Source organism: Patagioenas fasciata, chromosome 3 (genome assembly GCF_037038585.1).
Source record: "Patagioenas fasciata isolate bPatFas1 chromosome 3, bPatFas1.hap1, whole genome shotgun sequence".
Taxonomy (NCBI): Eukaryota; Metazoa; Chordata; class Aves; order Columbiformes; family Columbidae; genus Patagioenas; species Patagioenas fasciata.
Window position 1 is genome coordinate 120489960 of NC_092522.1, and position 17250 is coordinate 120507209.

General features: G+C 40.2%; 2 protein-coding genes across 3 annotated transcripts in view; one reads left to right on the forward strand and one right to left on the reverse strand.

Annotated features, from left to right (window-relative positions):
• MMUT (methylmalonyl-CoA mutase) overlaps positions 1-10228 on the reverse strand; it is a 31107-nt gene extending 20879 nt beyond the window's left edge. Inside the window, exons 1-6 of one of the 2 annotated variants that reach the window (XM_065834595.2) lie at positions 10138-10228; positions 8024-8435; positions 5640-6007; positions 4799-4956; positions 3127-3298; positions 420-668 (exon numbers count right to left, since the gene is read on the reverse strand). In XM_065834595.2, the coding sequence (XP_065690667.2) occupies positions 420-668; positions 3127-3298; positions 4799-4956; positions 5640-6007; positions 8024-8435; positions 10138-10215 (1437 nt within the window). In that variant the 5' untranslated portion in view covers positions 10216-10228. The other variant, XM_065834596.2, reaches the window with a different exon arrangement.
• Positions 10229-10962: 734 nt separating this feature from the next.
• On the forward strand, positions 10963-16743 carry CENPQ (centromere protein Q). Its single transcript, XM_071807286.1, has 9 exons — positions 10963-11109; positions 11546-11701; positions 12409-12466; positions 13269-13383; positions 13648-13716; positions 14947-15076; positions 15356-15475; positions 15601-15678; positions 16087-16743. The coding sequence occupies exons 1-9, from the start codon at positions 10963-10965 to the stop codon at positions 16213-16215; spliced, it is 1002 nt and encodes a 333-aa protein (XP_071663387.1). The 3' UTR covers positions 16216-16743.
• The last annotated feature ends 507 nt before the right edge of the window (positions 16744-17250 follow it).

The window sequence follows — 17250 nt, forward strand, 5'->3', positions numbered from 1 at the left end:
ACTCCATGCTTGGTTTTTAATAATCCCCAGTTTTAAAGTCTCAAGCAGATCATCACAGGCATGAGCAGGGATGTAACTAAGTAGGTTGGTTTGACACTTCTGTTGAACTCTTTTTTCTTACACATAAAACAGAGATCCCAGCAAACTGGGAGCCTTCAGAATCCAAGGGACTCTGCAGGGCTTGATTATTTGTTCCACACTGGGAAATTTCCCTTTTGAATGTAGTCTACTACAAGGCTGAAGTCTCTCTTTAAATACACACTGTATTTTTGTAAAGTTCATGGACAAAGAAATCATAAATGTAATGTAATGCCCTCTTTAGAAGTTACCAATGTATCACACAGTCCTTTAAAGGACATTTCTCAAAACTCCTGTACCTAAAATTTTCCCACAAAACATAAAAGGTTACGGAAACTGACCTTTAAAGCAGCTTCATAGACATCATTGGTGAGGGACTCCATGAGGTAGGAACCCCCCCAGGGATCTGCCACTTTAGGAATACCCGACTCCTCTTGAATTATGATCTGTGTGTTCCGAGCGATGCGAGCGCTCTTCACCGTAGGCAAACCCAAGGCTTCATCAAATGAATTTGTATGCAGAGACTGTGTACCGCCAAACACCGCCGCCATTGCTTCGATCGTAGTGCGGATGATGTTGTTAAAGGGATCCTGGAAGGAAAAGGAGAGATCTGAGGTTCTGTCATGGGGCTGACACAGGTCAGTCACACACATGCTATTGCAAGGCATTGAATGCAAGATTCCCCATGGAAATACTGGAATCATAACAAAAGCTGAAAAAGAAAACAATAAATAATAAACATCTAATCAAACTGATACATCACTTACCAGTATCTTGGACAGAGATTAATCCATAAAGGAAGCCAAAATTATCTGTGTATGGGTAAACTGGTCACGTTAACAAAGCAAAGCCTGACTTATATCAGTGGTGTTTCAAAGAAGTTAAGGAATCCAAGTTGGAGAGGAAGGAACAGGAAGTCCTCATGTTCTCCATCCAGGGATTGCAGAAGTCTCGGAGCAGTGAAGAGCACATCTGGCACATGTTACTAGCCAAGATGTCTTTTGGAACTATTTTCATTAACGACAGCATTACACAAAGGTAGGAGTTACTGCTGAGATTTACTGGTGGCATAAAACTGAAAGATCTCTGTGGGAGAACTGGGCTATTATCCAAAACAAATGGGTAATCTGGAGTACTATGTATAGAAATAGAGTTAGTATTACACAAGAGCCTTTACATCAACATTTTTACCTGCTCTTCTTGGACAGCTGAGTTGTATATATGTGCCTTTACATCCGAAGAAGACTTATGATCTCCAGGGGTTGACTTGTGTTTTGAGACAAAGTGAAGATTCACTCATTGCATTTACTCATATCATTTGATTATTGAGGGGACTTAACAGTAGCTCAGATTGTATAGCTAATTATTCGTTGGGATGAAATATATCCCAAGTAATTAAGAGCTACCAATGTAATATGATCTTCAAGAAGGGAAAAAGAATCATGAAAGCTGTGAATTAAATTATATTCCGTAAAGAAACTGAATTAATATCGCTGTCTTACAAGAACACAGTACTTCTACCCACACTGGAGTACATTTCTGGTTCAAGTAACTAATTTAAAGAATTACAGAAAAATGTCATTTGGATGAGCAAGAATGTAAAACCTAATTTATGAGTGAATACCTATCTAAAGGCAGGCCAAAGGAAAATATATTTGCCCTCTCAAACTTATAAAGAGTAAACACTGGGCACTGAGGGGCTATGTTAAGAAAAACAATGTTTAGACAGGAAAAAAGGGTTATGACCTGGCCAGAAATGTTTTTACACTGGACACTGATAATATTTTTGGTAATACTTTGCACTCAGACAATACTTTTAATTGGAGGACCTGCAAAGGCTACTGTTAAAAATATTCCATTGTTTCAGTTTTACTGCATTCCTGTAATGTAAGTAAACATTACAACTGCTCTGAACAAAAGAATAAAACCAAGGCACAGAAGTCAAATAACAATAGTTGCAATCACAACCTAAAAATAACTCATATGGCATGAAACTGATTGAGAGCAGGTCTTGGAATAAGAGCTAGAACCCAGCTCTGACCTCACTTGGGAAACTACATATGGAGTCCTGTGATTTATTTTCTTGTTGTGATGTGTCTCAATAGAAAAAGCAGAAAAGTGCACCCAATTTCAAAAGAGCAGATGAGTTGTAACCTTTACTCTTTACTCTTGAGCAGTGAGAGGCATGAATGACTTCCTTGGATGCTCAAATGAATCCTCAAGCCAGTGATCTTGAGAATAAGGTGACTCTACCTCCTTATGCAGCTGCATTCTGAAAGGATAACTTACAGGACAAAACCGAGAGAGAGCTTCATCCTCCGAGTCCTGAATTAATATAGAATCATAAAATCATTTAGGTTGGAAAAAACCTCTGAGATCATCAAGTCCAATCGTTAACTTCACACTGTCCAGTCCACCTCTAGACCATGTCCCTAAAAGCCTCATCTACACATCTTTTAAAAACCTCCAGGGATGGAAACTCCACCACTGCCCTGGGCAGCCTGTTCCAATGCTTGACAACTCTTTTGGGGAAGAAATTTTTCCCGATATCCAATCTGGACCTCCTCTGGCACAACTTACAAGCACCTCTCTGCAATTCTCTCTCTACTTAGCAGGTTTGGTTATTATTCTCAATTCAGTATCCACTAGACTGGGAGAGCACGCGCTTAAGACTGATACCAGAAAGAAAATGAAGCCAGACAATTAAAAGTTAGGCACTGAGATTCTGCCTGTCACCATACCAGAATCGTTTCGTGAATACGCTCTGAAGTCTAGAGTTTCTGCCCTTTTAGCCAAACGCTACATGTTAGTCCAGAATATTGAAGTATTTTGGGAAAGCAATGCTGCTGACACTCAACAAGACTTCTTGTGCTACATAAGCAAAAATATGTATCCAATGCTTGGGCATGCATTTGTCAGAGTGAGGGTAAGACAGGTTGTTTCCTCCAGAAAGCTGTATCTTTACAAGGAAAACCAGCAGCTTCCTTTAAGATAAACACCATAAGAACATATTTAAATGAGGAAGTTCACGAGAGTCCAATTTCTAACCTGCTCAGTGAGTGACCAGCCTGAAGTCTGACAATGAGCTCTCAGCAGAAGAGATTTGGGATCCTTGGGCTGAAACATCTTCTCGATCAGGTGAGCCCACAGCCGCCTCCCAGCTCTCAGCTTAGCTATTTCCATGTAGAAGTTCATGCCAATTCCCCAGAAGAAGGAAAGGCTGTAATAAAAGTACATGAACAGGATAAAACATTAAAGCATTCTAATAACTCTGTTATATAGAATCATGGAAAATCATTTTGGTCGGAAGAGACCCTCAGGATCATCAAGCCCAACCATAACCTAACTCTGGCACTAAACCATGTCCCTAAGAACCTCATCTATATGTCTTTTAAACCCCTCCAGGGATGGTTTCAGTTAAGGAGAAGTCCTACAGCAAGGTCTCTGATTAATTTACTTATACAGATATAACCCATATATAAGATGATGGGAATGTTTCTGGATACCGATGCCCATTGCTAGAGAATGATACACATCTATGCCAAAAAATTTACTTATCATCCAAACAAGGTGACTGCAGGCAAACTGCCAGTGACAATGGCCCCTGGAAGTGCTGAACTGTCCCCAGGGACTTTTCTGGGGGAGCCGTAGGTCAAGCAGTGCTCCAGCAAGTCACTAATACAGACAATGTCACTCTTGTGCCAGGGAATGCTCCTGGACACAATCTACTGGTATGGTGATGCCCACAAACTACTTAGAATGAGAAGACACGACATATTATAAGCATGCTTTCATCCTTCTCCTGATGATCTTAATCAAAATCCAAATCAAACATCAGTTCAAGACTGGATTGCATATTGGGGAACAGACCAATTGATCTACTTTTTCCTGTTTATAGCTTCTATGATTTATAAATGTAAACACGTATAGTTGAAGTCAGTAAAACTCATCACACTAAAAACACAGGTTTTGAACAGTGAATTAGTTACTGAAACAATTTGCCACAGGCTCTTACAGATTCTCTATCATCAGAATCTGAAAATATGGCTGTATCGTATTCCCACATGATTTACTTTGGTTTTGTGACAGATCTTGGAAAAAGACGTTAATTCAGCTGATTCCTGTAGTTTAAATATGCAACAGGCTACATGAAGCATGTCTTTGTTTTTTCAGACTCATTGTACAGTTAGGGAATCTGTAAACCAACTAGACCACTGAAATTGTGATTCTGCTCAGTTTTTATACAAAAATACAATATTCTATTTAAAATGAATGGATATTCTTAGGAAATTTGCAACTGCAAATTGAACTACCTGAACTTCCCCTTGCTAAGTATTTTTTTCCCAAATATTTCAAAATAATACTAATGAAAAAAAAAATTTCAAAACTACAGCACAAAAGGTCTACAAGAGCTCTTGCTGCATTCTGCAGTCCTGAAGCTACAACTGTATCAGATATAACAGCTTAAGGATCCTCTTTCTGACCCAGAGACCAACTGTCACACCAGAGCTTGGCAACGCCTGGCCTTGCCCCTAAGTGTTATTCAGTTTATTAGCTCAGATGTGGTCTAAGCATCTGAAGCTGCATAACAAAAACAAGACCTACACGCAATGTGAGCACTGCCAATATTGCTTGTATGTGTAAAAATACTGAATTGGATACTAAACTCCAGAGGTTTTACCAAAAGTGAGTTTTATACTTGCAAATTTCTTTAGCTCACCGTGGTGCAAATTCATCAATGGTAAGGCCAGCTTTAAGTCCAGTTCTGCAGTACTCCAAGCCATCTGCTATAGTATAAGCTAATTCCAGAATGGCATCAGCTCCTGCCTCTTGCATATGGTACCCGCTGATCGAAATGGAATTAAATTTTGGCATATACTGCGAGAATAAAAGACAACAGTGTACAACAGCAGATAGGGCTGGAGATTAGAACATTATTCTGTCAACATTCACAAATAATCCATTCTCTGTGACTGTGAATACAACCCGTCTCTATCAAATGACGTTTGCAGATATTTACTTCCCATGCTTTTTACCTTTTGCTTAAACTATCACCATAAGTCTCTTCCTCAATTACTGGCTGTGCTCTACCTCTCCAATGAAAATGTAAAAAAGAAAACAACTGGCAGTACTGAACTTCCAGTCACCAGTTCAGGACTTTGCTCCTTTCATCATCTGTGTCTCATATTTAATTTCTCAGCAGAAGTCCTCCAATACTTCTTACCCCTTCGCTCCTGCTTACAACTGTATATTGCTTCTTAACTATGCAGCTTCTTACTTTCTATGCAAAGAACAGCCTCTTTATTCCTCATCTCAAGGCCTCCTGATGTCTTTTCAGGCTTAGGCTCATCTTAATCTGACTTTAATTGGGACTTACTTAAAAATAATAAATTTATGCCATAAATGATTCAGGATCATAACTTCTCCTCCTGGCCCTTTCCGCAACCACATCACTCTTCACTACAACAGATCTTTCCATCTTATGCTTTGTTCTCTAAAGTGCCTCATAAATAGTTAACTACATATAATAACAGAAGTAAATAGATTTAAACAATGAATACCTTTGAGGTGTGCTGGAAGATGTCAGCAATAATCCGCATGGATGGTTCTGGGGGGAAAATGTATGTATTTCGGACCATGAACTCCTTCAGGATGTCATTCTGGATTGTTCCTGTCAGCTTGGCCTGAGGCACTCCCTGTTCTTCTCCAGTTACAATGAAAGTGGCCAACACGGGAATAACTGCCCCGTTCATTGTCATCGAAACGGACATTTTCTCTAAAGGAATTCCATCAAAAAGGATTTTCATGTCTTCCACTGTATCAATGGCAACTCCAGCCATTCCAACGTCTCCTCGAACTCGCGGATTGTCTGAATCATAACCACGATGGGTGGCTAAATCAAAAGCAACAGACAATCCCTGCTGGCCAGCTAAATGGAAAACAAAGAAAGAACCCAAAACACAACCAAAACACAAACAAAAATAAAAAAACAAGAAGAGAGAGGCAAAAGTGTTAAACAGACTTGCATCAAACTGGATCTAAATTTATTGATTTTATTTTACATCACCCAGGCTTGGATGGCAAACCAATTTTTTATGTTAGATATTGCTCCCTCCCTAAACTTTTCCAAGGTTTTCTGGTCTTAAAGTTTATATGAAAAATCTTTTAATTGAGAAAAAAATATTGTAGTCCTTCAAGCTCAGCCACATTATCAGCTTACAATGTGTTCCAAATTAACGAATAACAGCTTAGCCACAAATGTGCATAGACAGACAGTATCAGGGCTTATATACAGAAATTCCACTTAGCTCACCTGGAAACAGAAGTGTGATAAACTACACCACATTACCTCCTCTTTCTCACAAATTAAACACATGCACACATACGTCGTTTATTTCTAAAGTGAAATGATGTATTACTATTATAAATCTGCAATAAGAGAATATTATTCATACAAATCTGGGAACAGAACAGTGAGAGCTCTTGACAGACCTGTTGCTCCAACTCAAAAGCAGTAGCTGAAACTCTGCTAAGCCCAACATTCACCCTCTGACCAGCACGGCTGTTTCTGAAGCAACTGTTACCTACTGCATTTGAAAATCTGCTTCTCAACATCAGCAGAGCTCTTAATTGTCAGATATGAGCTATTGTCTTTGATCTAAAAAGTCAGGAGTTAGCCCTGAAGCACTATGACAAAAATTTAAGTTTCTGCCTAGATTCAAATAATAGAAATTTAAACAACTGAGAACTGAAAATTAATTCCTTTTCTGCATTCCTCTAATTACAGAGAGATTTTACTTGAATTATTAAAAATTCTCTACAAATAACTAGGTCAGATTTAGAACCTATGCTAAATAATCCAATATTAATACAACCATTAACACGACAAGACAGAAAAAAATACAATATCACAATGTCTAAACTTGAATAAAGATGAAATAGTCCTGGCAGCAAGTATTCTCGAGTACTTGAGCAGTGCTACCAGCTGACCCAAGTGTTAACACTTCTGTTTCAGTAGCAACACTCAGCAGTAAGACAAGATATTCAGAACAATCTTTCCCTTGAAATATCTGTTTGCAAACCTCCAATAGCCTGTATTTCTAATTTCTTAATTTACTGAACGTTTTATACATGGAAATAATCAAGAATACCAATAGTGCTTCATATTAGTGAACTATGATACGGTAAGAGGTAAAATTCCCCAAACAACTCTCTTTTGCCCTAAACAGTGACGTTTTGAGTAGGAGTGACTGCAAAATGATCTATTGTTTTGACTGGTAAGGTTATAATTAGCTTCAAACAATTGCTAAGAGGTAACACTGTTTCAGTCTCTCAATAACAACTTCTTAATAATCATTTTACAATTCCTACATTATGATGACACTCTGGCTATTAGCTAAACAAACTGCCAAAAAGCACAATAGTCCACAGAAATATTGGGAAAACCGCTCTCAAAAAAGGAAAATACTGATACTTCAAGGAACCTGGCTTTCCTAATACACCATGAATGACATTATTCATATGTACTTACATGATTTAATTCAAAATTTACAATATGAGATGGAAACACAAAATGTGAGAATGCACTAATACCAGAGGTTTAGCTAAGTGACAAAGTTCAACAGGTTTTCACTACAATCTTCTCTTGTGGTCACAAAATGAAAGTTGGATCCTGGGATGCAGCCAAATTTTGTCTAAATATCAAGGCAGAGTAAGTAAAAATAGCATTTAACACATTTATTTTTCCATCTCAATAGCATAATGAAGCAAAGGCAGTTTCAGGAATGATCCAGCTTCCTAGTAAAGAAATAGAGCGCCAATAGGAAGAGCCTATCAGAAATCAAAACTCAGAAGGCAGAATAATCACATTTGCCATGGAATTCACCATATGAATGTTCCCCATTGTTTTGCAAGGGAATGTCATTCCCCAAATCAGCTGTCTTACCTTTAATATTGTCCTTGTAGAACTTGTTGCTCTCCTCCACTGTACTGAAGCCAGCATACTGGCGGATAGTCCACGGCCTGTACGTATACATGGTTGGGTAGGGTCCTCGAGTGAAAGGTTTCACCCCTGGCAGCTCCTCAGGGAGGTCTTCTGTGTCCCTTTTGGAGTACAAGGGCTTGACGTCGATTCCCTCTGGGGTGTGCCAGACTAAATCCTTTGGATTCTTGCCTTTCAGCTGCTTTTCCGCAAGTGCAGCCCACTCAGGGTGCAGAGGTTGCCTGTGCAGCAGACGTCTCATGAGCTGACAAGCTGGATTTTGAGCCAGGAATGTGCAGTGGTGGGGCCGCAGGTGCAGGAGAGCATCCTTGGCTCTCAGCATTTTTGTCCCACTAGTTGGTGTGTATGGGGTAAGCTAAGGAAAATAAAACCACATATTTTGTATCATCATATTAACGCAAGATGGGAGAAGTGAGCATGGAGAGGTTATGCAATTTGCTAAAGCCAAAATGATTACTCATGGGGAAAATAGAAGTCTATTTACTAACTTACTCACTAACTTACTTGACAGACACCCCTTCACCTTGCCTTTCAACCAGAAAATGTATAAAACAGAGCTCAGGCAAAATTCTACATTTTCTTTTAGCTAAGGAAAACATTCCTACAGCTTATCTACATCCACGTATGAAATGTGTAACTTATGTCAGTCCCTAAGCAGCACCATCATTTACCCATCACTGAAAAGCCAGCGTCATACATGAAGACGGCATGTCTGGCTACCTTCTCACCTTCCCATTTCTCTCTCATCTACTAATTCCTTAATATCAAAGAGGGACCTTCAACATCAAAGAGACACACTGAAGGAAGTGGTCTGTCAGAAAAATGCTGACATGGTAGACTGTGGACAAAGTGGCTTGGGCTGGATGAAAATCAGAGCTACAGCTGGATGAAAATCAAAGCTACATTAAGAAAGAAAGAAGAAAATAAATGCAGTATGCAAGAACACAAAGGTAATACAAGTTGCAAAGCTTGTCTCACAATGCATGAGACTGAGATGGTGGATAAGTTCAGTAACTCCTGAAAGCTGTAAGCTCCTCTGCACCTGTTCACTGTACCTCATCCTTACATTTTCTCCCCAAGGGAAAACATTTACAGCTTGGGCTCAAGGGCAAATCAACTCTTCTCTGCCTTATCTCCTTCTCAGTTCCCTGGAAACATGTGCCTCCCTGATGCCTTTATGAGGAAGTCTGCATAAAACTGGAAAGCATCTCTATCAGTGTCATGGTGCTGAAGCAACACACACCACACAAGTGCTTAGTAATATATATACTACATGTGGTATACATGTAATTTCATGAGTGCAAAAGCACATCAGAGGAGCACTCAGTTCCTGCAGAATCACAGAATGTCCTGAGCTGGAAGGACCCACAAGGATCATGGAGTCCAACTCCTGTCCCTGCACAGGACAACCCCACAGTTCACACCGTGTGTCTGAGGACGTTGTCCAGTCTCTTCTTGAACACTGTCAGGCTTGGGGCCGTGACACCTCCCTGGGGAGCCTGTTCCAGTGTCCAGCACCCTCTGGGTGAAGAACCTTTTCCTCATGTCCAACCTAAACCTCCCCTGGCACATCTTCCTGACATTCCCTCAGGTTCTGTCACTGGTCGCCAGAAAGAAGAGCTCAGCGCCTGCCCCTCCTCCTCCCCTTGCGAGGAAGCTGTAGCCCTATGGGCTGTCCCCTCAGTCTCCTCCAGGCTGAACAAACCAAGTGACTTCAGCCGCTCCACATACAGCTTTTCCTCCAAACCCCTCACCAACTTCATGTCCATATTCTGGACACTCTCCAGCAGCTTTTTATCGCCCACTCCGCTCCCCTCCCTCCACCCCTCAACCCACAGAACCCACAACTGGAGAGGCGCAGGGACCAGAAGGCACCGCTCACCCTGACGGATCCAGCACGTCCCGCCCCCAACACACCCCCTCAGCGGCCAATAGGGACGGGGAATCACTACTATGGGGTCTGTTCCGGACGGTCGCGGCCCTGCCCGCCCGAGGGCCGGGAGCGCTGGGCGGACTGCAGGCTCAGAACGGACCCCGAGCCCAACGCCCCCCGGTACCTGCTGTCGGACCCGTCGCCGGCGCCCGCACCCCAGCGCGCATGCGCACAGAGCCGCCCCGGAACCGGCAGTGCGCATGTGCCCGGGAGCGCGGGGAAAATGACTTGTTAACGGCTCTGCGGTCCGACGGGGGATCGGTCGGAGCGTTGAGAAGGCGCCGGGACGGTGAGTCTCGGGGAGGGATGAGCTGCTGGGAGGTTTCGTGCAGGTTCCCGCTGTGTTATCCGGCAGCAGCGGGGAACGGGATTTTGGGGATTTCGGGGAAGTGGGTGGTGAAGACTACAACTCCCAGCATGCCTTTCGCTCGGTGGGGCCGTGTGGCAGCGGTGTCGGGCAGCGTTGCATGCCGGGAGTTGTAGTCCGCACCTCCAGTCCGAATACGCTGCAAATTCTGTCCTACAAAATCAGTAGTTTTTGGGGAGCGGCAGGGCTTATTTACGTTGTTTCAGTCGCAGATGTTGTCTGGCAAGCCGTGATGGGGCCTCTGCTGTAGCATGGAGGGGATTGGTCTCCTCTCCCAAGTAACAAATGACAGGAGGAGGGGAAATGGGCTCAAGTTGCATCAGGAGAGGTTGAGAATCTCACAGAATCAGCAAATGTTAGGAATTGGAGCAGGCTGGATATTAGGAAACATTTATTCATGCAAAGCGTTGTCAGGCATTGGAACAGGCTGCCCGGGGAAGGGATGGAGTCACCATCCCTGGAGGGGTTTGAAAGATACATAGATGAAATTCTTAGGAACGTGGTTTAGTGCTAGTTAGGCTAATGGTTTGACTCGGTGATCTTAAAGGTCTTTTCCAACCAAAATGATTTCATGATTCGAAGATGTGGACAGAGGGGATGAAAGAAAAACTGAATACATCTGAGTTGTTGTGCTTAGAAAAGAGGTGGCCAGTGGAGTATAATAATTCCTCTCTTCTGCGTGACTTCTTTTTCCTCTGTCTCCTTAGTGAGCAGGAAAAGAAACTACAGGTTAAGACTTCAGCAAGGAACATTATGTTTAGGTACTACAGTAAAAAGTTCTGGTAATAGGATAACTGCATTAAACTGCATTAGAAAGAAAGAATTTCTACTGTTGGAGGCTTTTAAGAACAAATTAGACTGTTCTCAGCTCCTTTACTCTTGCATTTTCATTGCTGCTCTTTTGCATGCAGACATGCCAGCTTTTAAATTTAGAAAGAAATATTGAACACACTATGACATCTCTAAAAGTTAAGTGGTGATGCCTTTTTAGTGGTCCTGCACTTAGATAAATACACAAGATTTAGGCTTTGGGTTAGAAAATATGCAGACATTGGGCTCATTTGTTTCGCCATTGTTTTGCTTGTTAGTGTGTGTTTTGTACTGTATGAATTATAATTGGATATTAATTTTGCTTTCGTTTCTGCCTGTTCTGTCTGGTTTACAGATAACTAAATGCTGCCACACACCTTCCGGTAAAATGGGGAAGACCATTGGTGGGAAATCAGCAAAAAAAGCTCTTAAATCACAAAATCAATCAGGGCCTTCCAGCAAAAAAAAGAGAAGAGATGGAGAAGGAAGAAAACAAGGTCAAAACATAAAGGTAATTGTTATTTTGGATCAAACAAGTTAGAAAAGTAACTAAAAGGAAAAAAAACGCATTTTTGCCTGATTTCCTTCTGAAATTTATAGAAAATAGTCTTCTCGAGGAAATGACCTGTGCAAACAGATATTTTTAGAGCTATTTTGAACCTTACCTGCTCCCTGGTTTCCAGAATTTCTCGTTACATGCTGCTATGCCTCTGACAAGTAAAGGAAAGCATTGCTTGCTGATTAATAAAAAGGCAAGCTGGCTGTGCAGTTTTGAGGACTGCACAGCATCTGTTTGAACGGTGATAAAATCAGAGTTCGTGCAGCTCTGGTGACATTTATTCAGCCCTGGAAAATATAATCAAATCATCTCAGGATTGACCTTGGCAGCTTTCTGTTGGAGGGAGCTTGCTTAACCACTTAACTCATGAGCACCGTGATCTCAAGATGCAGCTGGAGGGCCAAACATTTCTTATTTCATGACCTCATTCTTTGAATGGGAGGAACTAAGAAGGATGAATTGCTTTCCTTAACTTGCTTGAGATGGTTCACTGTTTCACAGTTCAAAAAGCCTTTTTTCATGGTCAATAGAACGGAAGAATGTCAAGCACTGAAGTGCATTCACAGTCTTTTTGTAACAAGTTGCTCGTAGTAAATGAACAGTTGCACAGCAGAAGATGTTTCAGAATTACTGTACTTGCTGTAAATTTTTCTTTTCAGCAGGTCACTCAAACAGGCAAAAGGAAAGCAAAGGAAGATGAGGACTATTCCCCTGCAGGTGGGATTGTATTATTTCCTTGTTTGTTTTGTGCAAAGAAAAAAATAATGTAAAAAACCTGCTACTTTGAAATAATCGATGGCTGAGATGTCACAGACATCAGGCTGGATGGGGCTCTGAGCAACTTGATCTGGGTGAAGATGTCCTTTCTCATGGCAGGGGTTGGACTGGATGAGCTTGAAAGGTCCCTTCCAATGGAAACTATTCTATGATTCCATGTTACTGAAATAAGTTTCCGAGTTTCTTTCTGAACAATAACAGTGACTATTCGCAGCACAGTCTCAGCCAGTGTGCATCCAAGTTATGTGTGCTGTGTATGCGTGTGTTAATCACATGCTTTTGTTTGCAAGAAGTGTTCTTCTCTTGTCAAATTCCACCACAAGCACCAAGAATGCTTCAACTTTCACTTAACGGGTTGTTGTCTTTTCTCCTAACCTTCTGTCTTAAGACTGGCACGTGTTGTATTGAACACACAAATGAGATGAGGCCCGTTGCATTGAGTTTCTCACATGTATTCCCACTCTTTTTAAATTTCATTCTGGGTTTTTTCACTTGTATCACCAATGATTTTGGGAAAGTATCTGCTTAGAATGAAACTGCTATAAGAAAAAAACCTTTTCTAGTTGGTGCTTTTTGAACAACTTGTGACTTGCAAATAACTACCACCTAATGTGGACAGATATATTGTAATAGTTTTGTGACATGGAAAATCTTAATTGTTACACCTTTGACTACAATGTGGCTGAATTGAGTCATAAAACTGTTTATCCAGGTTTCACAAATTATATACTTTCATTAACAGGAGAAAAAGGTTTTTTGAAAAAGATGGCACTAACCAGCAGTAAAATAGAATCTTGGCAGAATCTCTCAGAGAGCAGCAGGCAGTTTCTGGAAACTGTAATGGATTCACTAATACTGTAAGTGCCAAATATCCTGGTGATTCTTCTCTCTTTCCACAAGGAATAAAGTAAAAATCATAACATTGCTTGAACTGGAAAAGCTTTGGTGCTTTTTTGAGCGGTGTGGCTGGCTGTGTATATTTTGCCCAGTATAATAAAACACTTTCTGTCTGAAGTTGGAGATTTTCAGCTAGAGAAGTTCTGGTTATGTTTACTTTGCTTGATGTGTCCTCTGTGCTTGCAGGCTTTGTGATGAAAATTCTGCCTTTGTTTTCTTTCCAGATCCATTTTGTACCAACAAAGTGGGAAAAAAGATGATGTTCAGAAGCACCTTAATTTGCTGAAAGAAAGGTAAGAAATTATAATTAAAAAGAAAAAAAAAAAAGAGGGAGAGAAGGAAATTTAGTTTACCCAGTTGTTTTCTACCATAGAATTACAGAATTGCTTCTGGGAGGAATCACATTTAGAAAATCTTGGAAGGGAGAGTTGATGCAAAATCAAGGAGGGAAATATCTTGATGGAACGTTGATTGAAGTGGGCAAGCAAGAGTTGTTGAAAAACCTATTTTAACTACTGTATGAGTAACAGAACCTGGAGGGATTCTTAGAGCTCCCGGGGTCATATTTGTACTCTATACCAGGTTTACATTTGTGGGCAGCTGTTTATTTTGTTATGATTTTGTTATTTTGATGGGAGCAGTTATAGCTAAATTTTCTTCAGTGCTAACTCATTTTCTAACTGTTGAAGTTACAAGTTACACTAAATTTCAATTCTAAGTAGCCTTTTAATGTAATTATGGGAGTAATTATGTATGCTTGAGTGTCTGAGAGTTTTTGCGTGATTCTATATACTGGGCTCTTACCAACATAGAGCCTGAGCCTGTATGTTGCTTTCTTTGTTCTTACAGTACCTCAACATTCAAACATGGGGGCTGGTTTTTAATTCATTTTTGTCTTTTTTTAATGTTTAATTTGTGATGCGTTTGGTCTGATTTCTGAGTTGACAAGCTCCTGAAATCACAGCTCTTATACATGGAAATTGTGGTAATTCGGTGCATCTAACAGGCAGATCCAACTTGGAAGAATTCAGGTCTTCCTCAGAATCAGAAGGACCTTTGAGAGCAGACTAAAACTCTTCCTCTGGCCTAAAACTATATGTCGTATTTCACAAAAGCGTATACTAGTTTAACTAAGATGATTTGGTGTGGAAGCAGTTAAAAATGCTGCTTTTAGAACTCAGTTTTGCTTTGAAGAGCAGAAAGGTCAGAACGGGGAAAATATTAATTAATGTCAGGTTACATTCAGGAAGCGTACAGGACAACAGGATAGAAGCCACACAACATCAGCTTAATAGTGAATGTTAGAACGATGGGTTTTCTTGTTCCTGGTTCCTTCCTTTGACACCTGTTCCACATGATTGTTGGAAAACAATTCAATACAGCTTCTCTTCCTGTCTGAATCCATTTGCAACAACTGGGCTCAAATGAGTTTAGATTTTCCCCTGAGAATTCATTAGTCGGTGTTCTTTTTTGTTTTGCAAAGAACTCCAAACAAGTCATGATTTCCTTTTTCTGTAATAAAGGGTGCTGGGATTTTTCAAGACTTTAAAGGTGCCTCAAGGGAAGCTGAGCAACCTGAAGAACGTCCTGAGCCTTCAAATGGCAGAGAAACAAATGCTTGAGAGAAATGAAGAGATTTTGGTACAATTGCAGGTATGAAAGGCAGGGAAGGGGAGAAAATATTAATATCTTACCTGTCTGCTGCTGCTCAGTGTTTTGTCACTTTTTAGTGATATATTGCTGGCTATGTCTGTGTTGTGGTAGAGTTGTCCGTTGTTTGGCATTGTCCCCCACCTTTGCTACAAAGCAGTGTCTCTTTTTTGGTTGGTTTTTCAGTGACTCAGCTGATGCTGATTATCAGTATCTTATATGCAAAAGTCTCACCATCTCTAAAGCAAATTTAGTTCTGGTTTTGTGTCTATTTTGTCTTAGGAAGAAATAAAGGAAGCTGAGCGATCAGCAGAACGCATTGAAGAAACTACACAGCAACTGCAGTACAAAATCCAGCAGCTCAAGAACGAGTTAGAAGAAGATGAAAAAAAGGCCAGGAAGGTATTTCCAATAGATGTTTGAGAAGTTTAGTTTCCACAAGTTGGATGATGACAGCCAATTATTTTCCTACTTGTGTACCTGATGTTAGGTTTTGGATATTTATTGTTTTCTTTTCCACCTTGTAGATATTTCAGGTAGACAGCAGTGGAGTTCTCCACCTTCCAGAACTCCCCAAGCGCAGTTTACAGGCACCCACTTTGCAGGTGAGCATGGAATATATTTTCAGAGACACCTTGGCTATGAGGAGGACAGCAACAGAATGTTCTTTTATCACTTAATGTCTGCAATTTTGAAATATCTGAAATTTTTCTCTTTTTTGTCTTATTTTCATTGAGAACTATATGCTTGCATTTAAAAAAACAACAAAACCCTGGAAAACTTGGCATTTAAAGGATCGCCTGTCTTTGCCTAGAAACTCTATGGTCACAGGGAATGTGTAATTGTTTCTGAAATGTATCTGTAATTAATAACAGGAAGACGGTCTCATTCTGTGCCTTTGAATATTGTTTTACTTTTGGCTGTACTTAGGTACAGCTGCCTGCATGAAAGCGAAACTTCAGTTGGACTCAATAAAAGCTGTTATTTGTTGTCTGTTACTCCTTTCATTTTAGGAAGAAATTTTGAAGATCAAAAATCAGAAAGGTCTTTTAAAGGATATGAACACTATTCAGCAGTCAGCTGACTTGAAGAACATGTTAACCCTCATTGAAAAGACCTATGAGAAGGTGGACTTGCTTTGAGAAATCAGAAATGTGGAGTCTCCTTTGAAGCAAGAAAACCTATTCCAGCACACTGTGTTAATGTAAAGTAGTAGGATGCTGATCATGGAAACTGTTTTCTTCCTAAATGGCTTTGCTGTAGTGACTGCTGAATTCCTGTTAAAACATTTTCTGTAAATATTGCTATATGAATCTGTAGATGTATTCTGGGACTCTAGTGAATAAAATGATCAATCAAGGTCTTTTTGGACCTGTGATTACTTGTAATTATGGTGTATACTCTTAGGACAAGGGAGGGGGATGGATCCTGGCTTTATTTGTGCATTTTTATAGAATAAGGCGACCTGTTTTATTATATTTGGACTTTCATATCACGTTTTTAAATTGGTGAAGGCAGTATGTCTTACCAAACTAACTTTTGTTTTGAAGTTAAACTCTTTTTAAACCTTAAACACATAGTAAAAATATGCTGATCTAATGCTCAGTTGCAAATCTCCTGTTCAGCTTTCTTACTGTTTTTCAATAAAAATCTCGAGGCAAGAAATGGAATATTTTTGGTCAAATGTACAGGATTTTTTTTACCTTTTCATATTCACTGCTAAAATTTTTTAAAATGACATTCACAGCTGGTTTAGAAAGATGGTTGGGGAAAGCAGATAAGAACATGGTAAGCAAGGCTCTAATCTCAGTTATATATTCCCTTTCTATTTCATTGACTGTCAGATATTCTTCAGCTTCAGAGGAAAAGTCAAAAGTCTATTCTCCCATGCACTTTAATCACTCCTCTGTTTTGTTTTTCCATGATAAATCTCCCTTAAAAGATTCAGTTATTATAAAGTGCTTTCTCTAGTCAAATTATCAGCTACAATGCAGCAGTGCTCGTTATATTGACTTACCACGCAAACACTTGTTCCTTTGTTTACAAGCTGCTGGTACTGTTAATGAGACATGAGCTAATTATTCTCCTGTGAGTGATTAAAAGCCTCTTGGTAGTTGCTACATGTAGGATCATAAAAAACAGGCCAAGTACTTGCTTTGTACTGGGTCACATAAAGT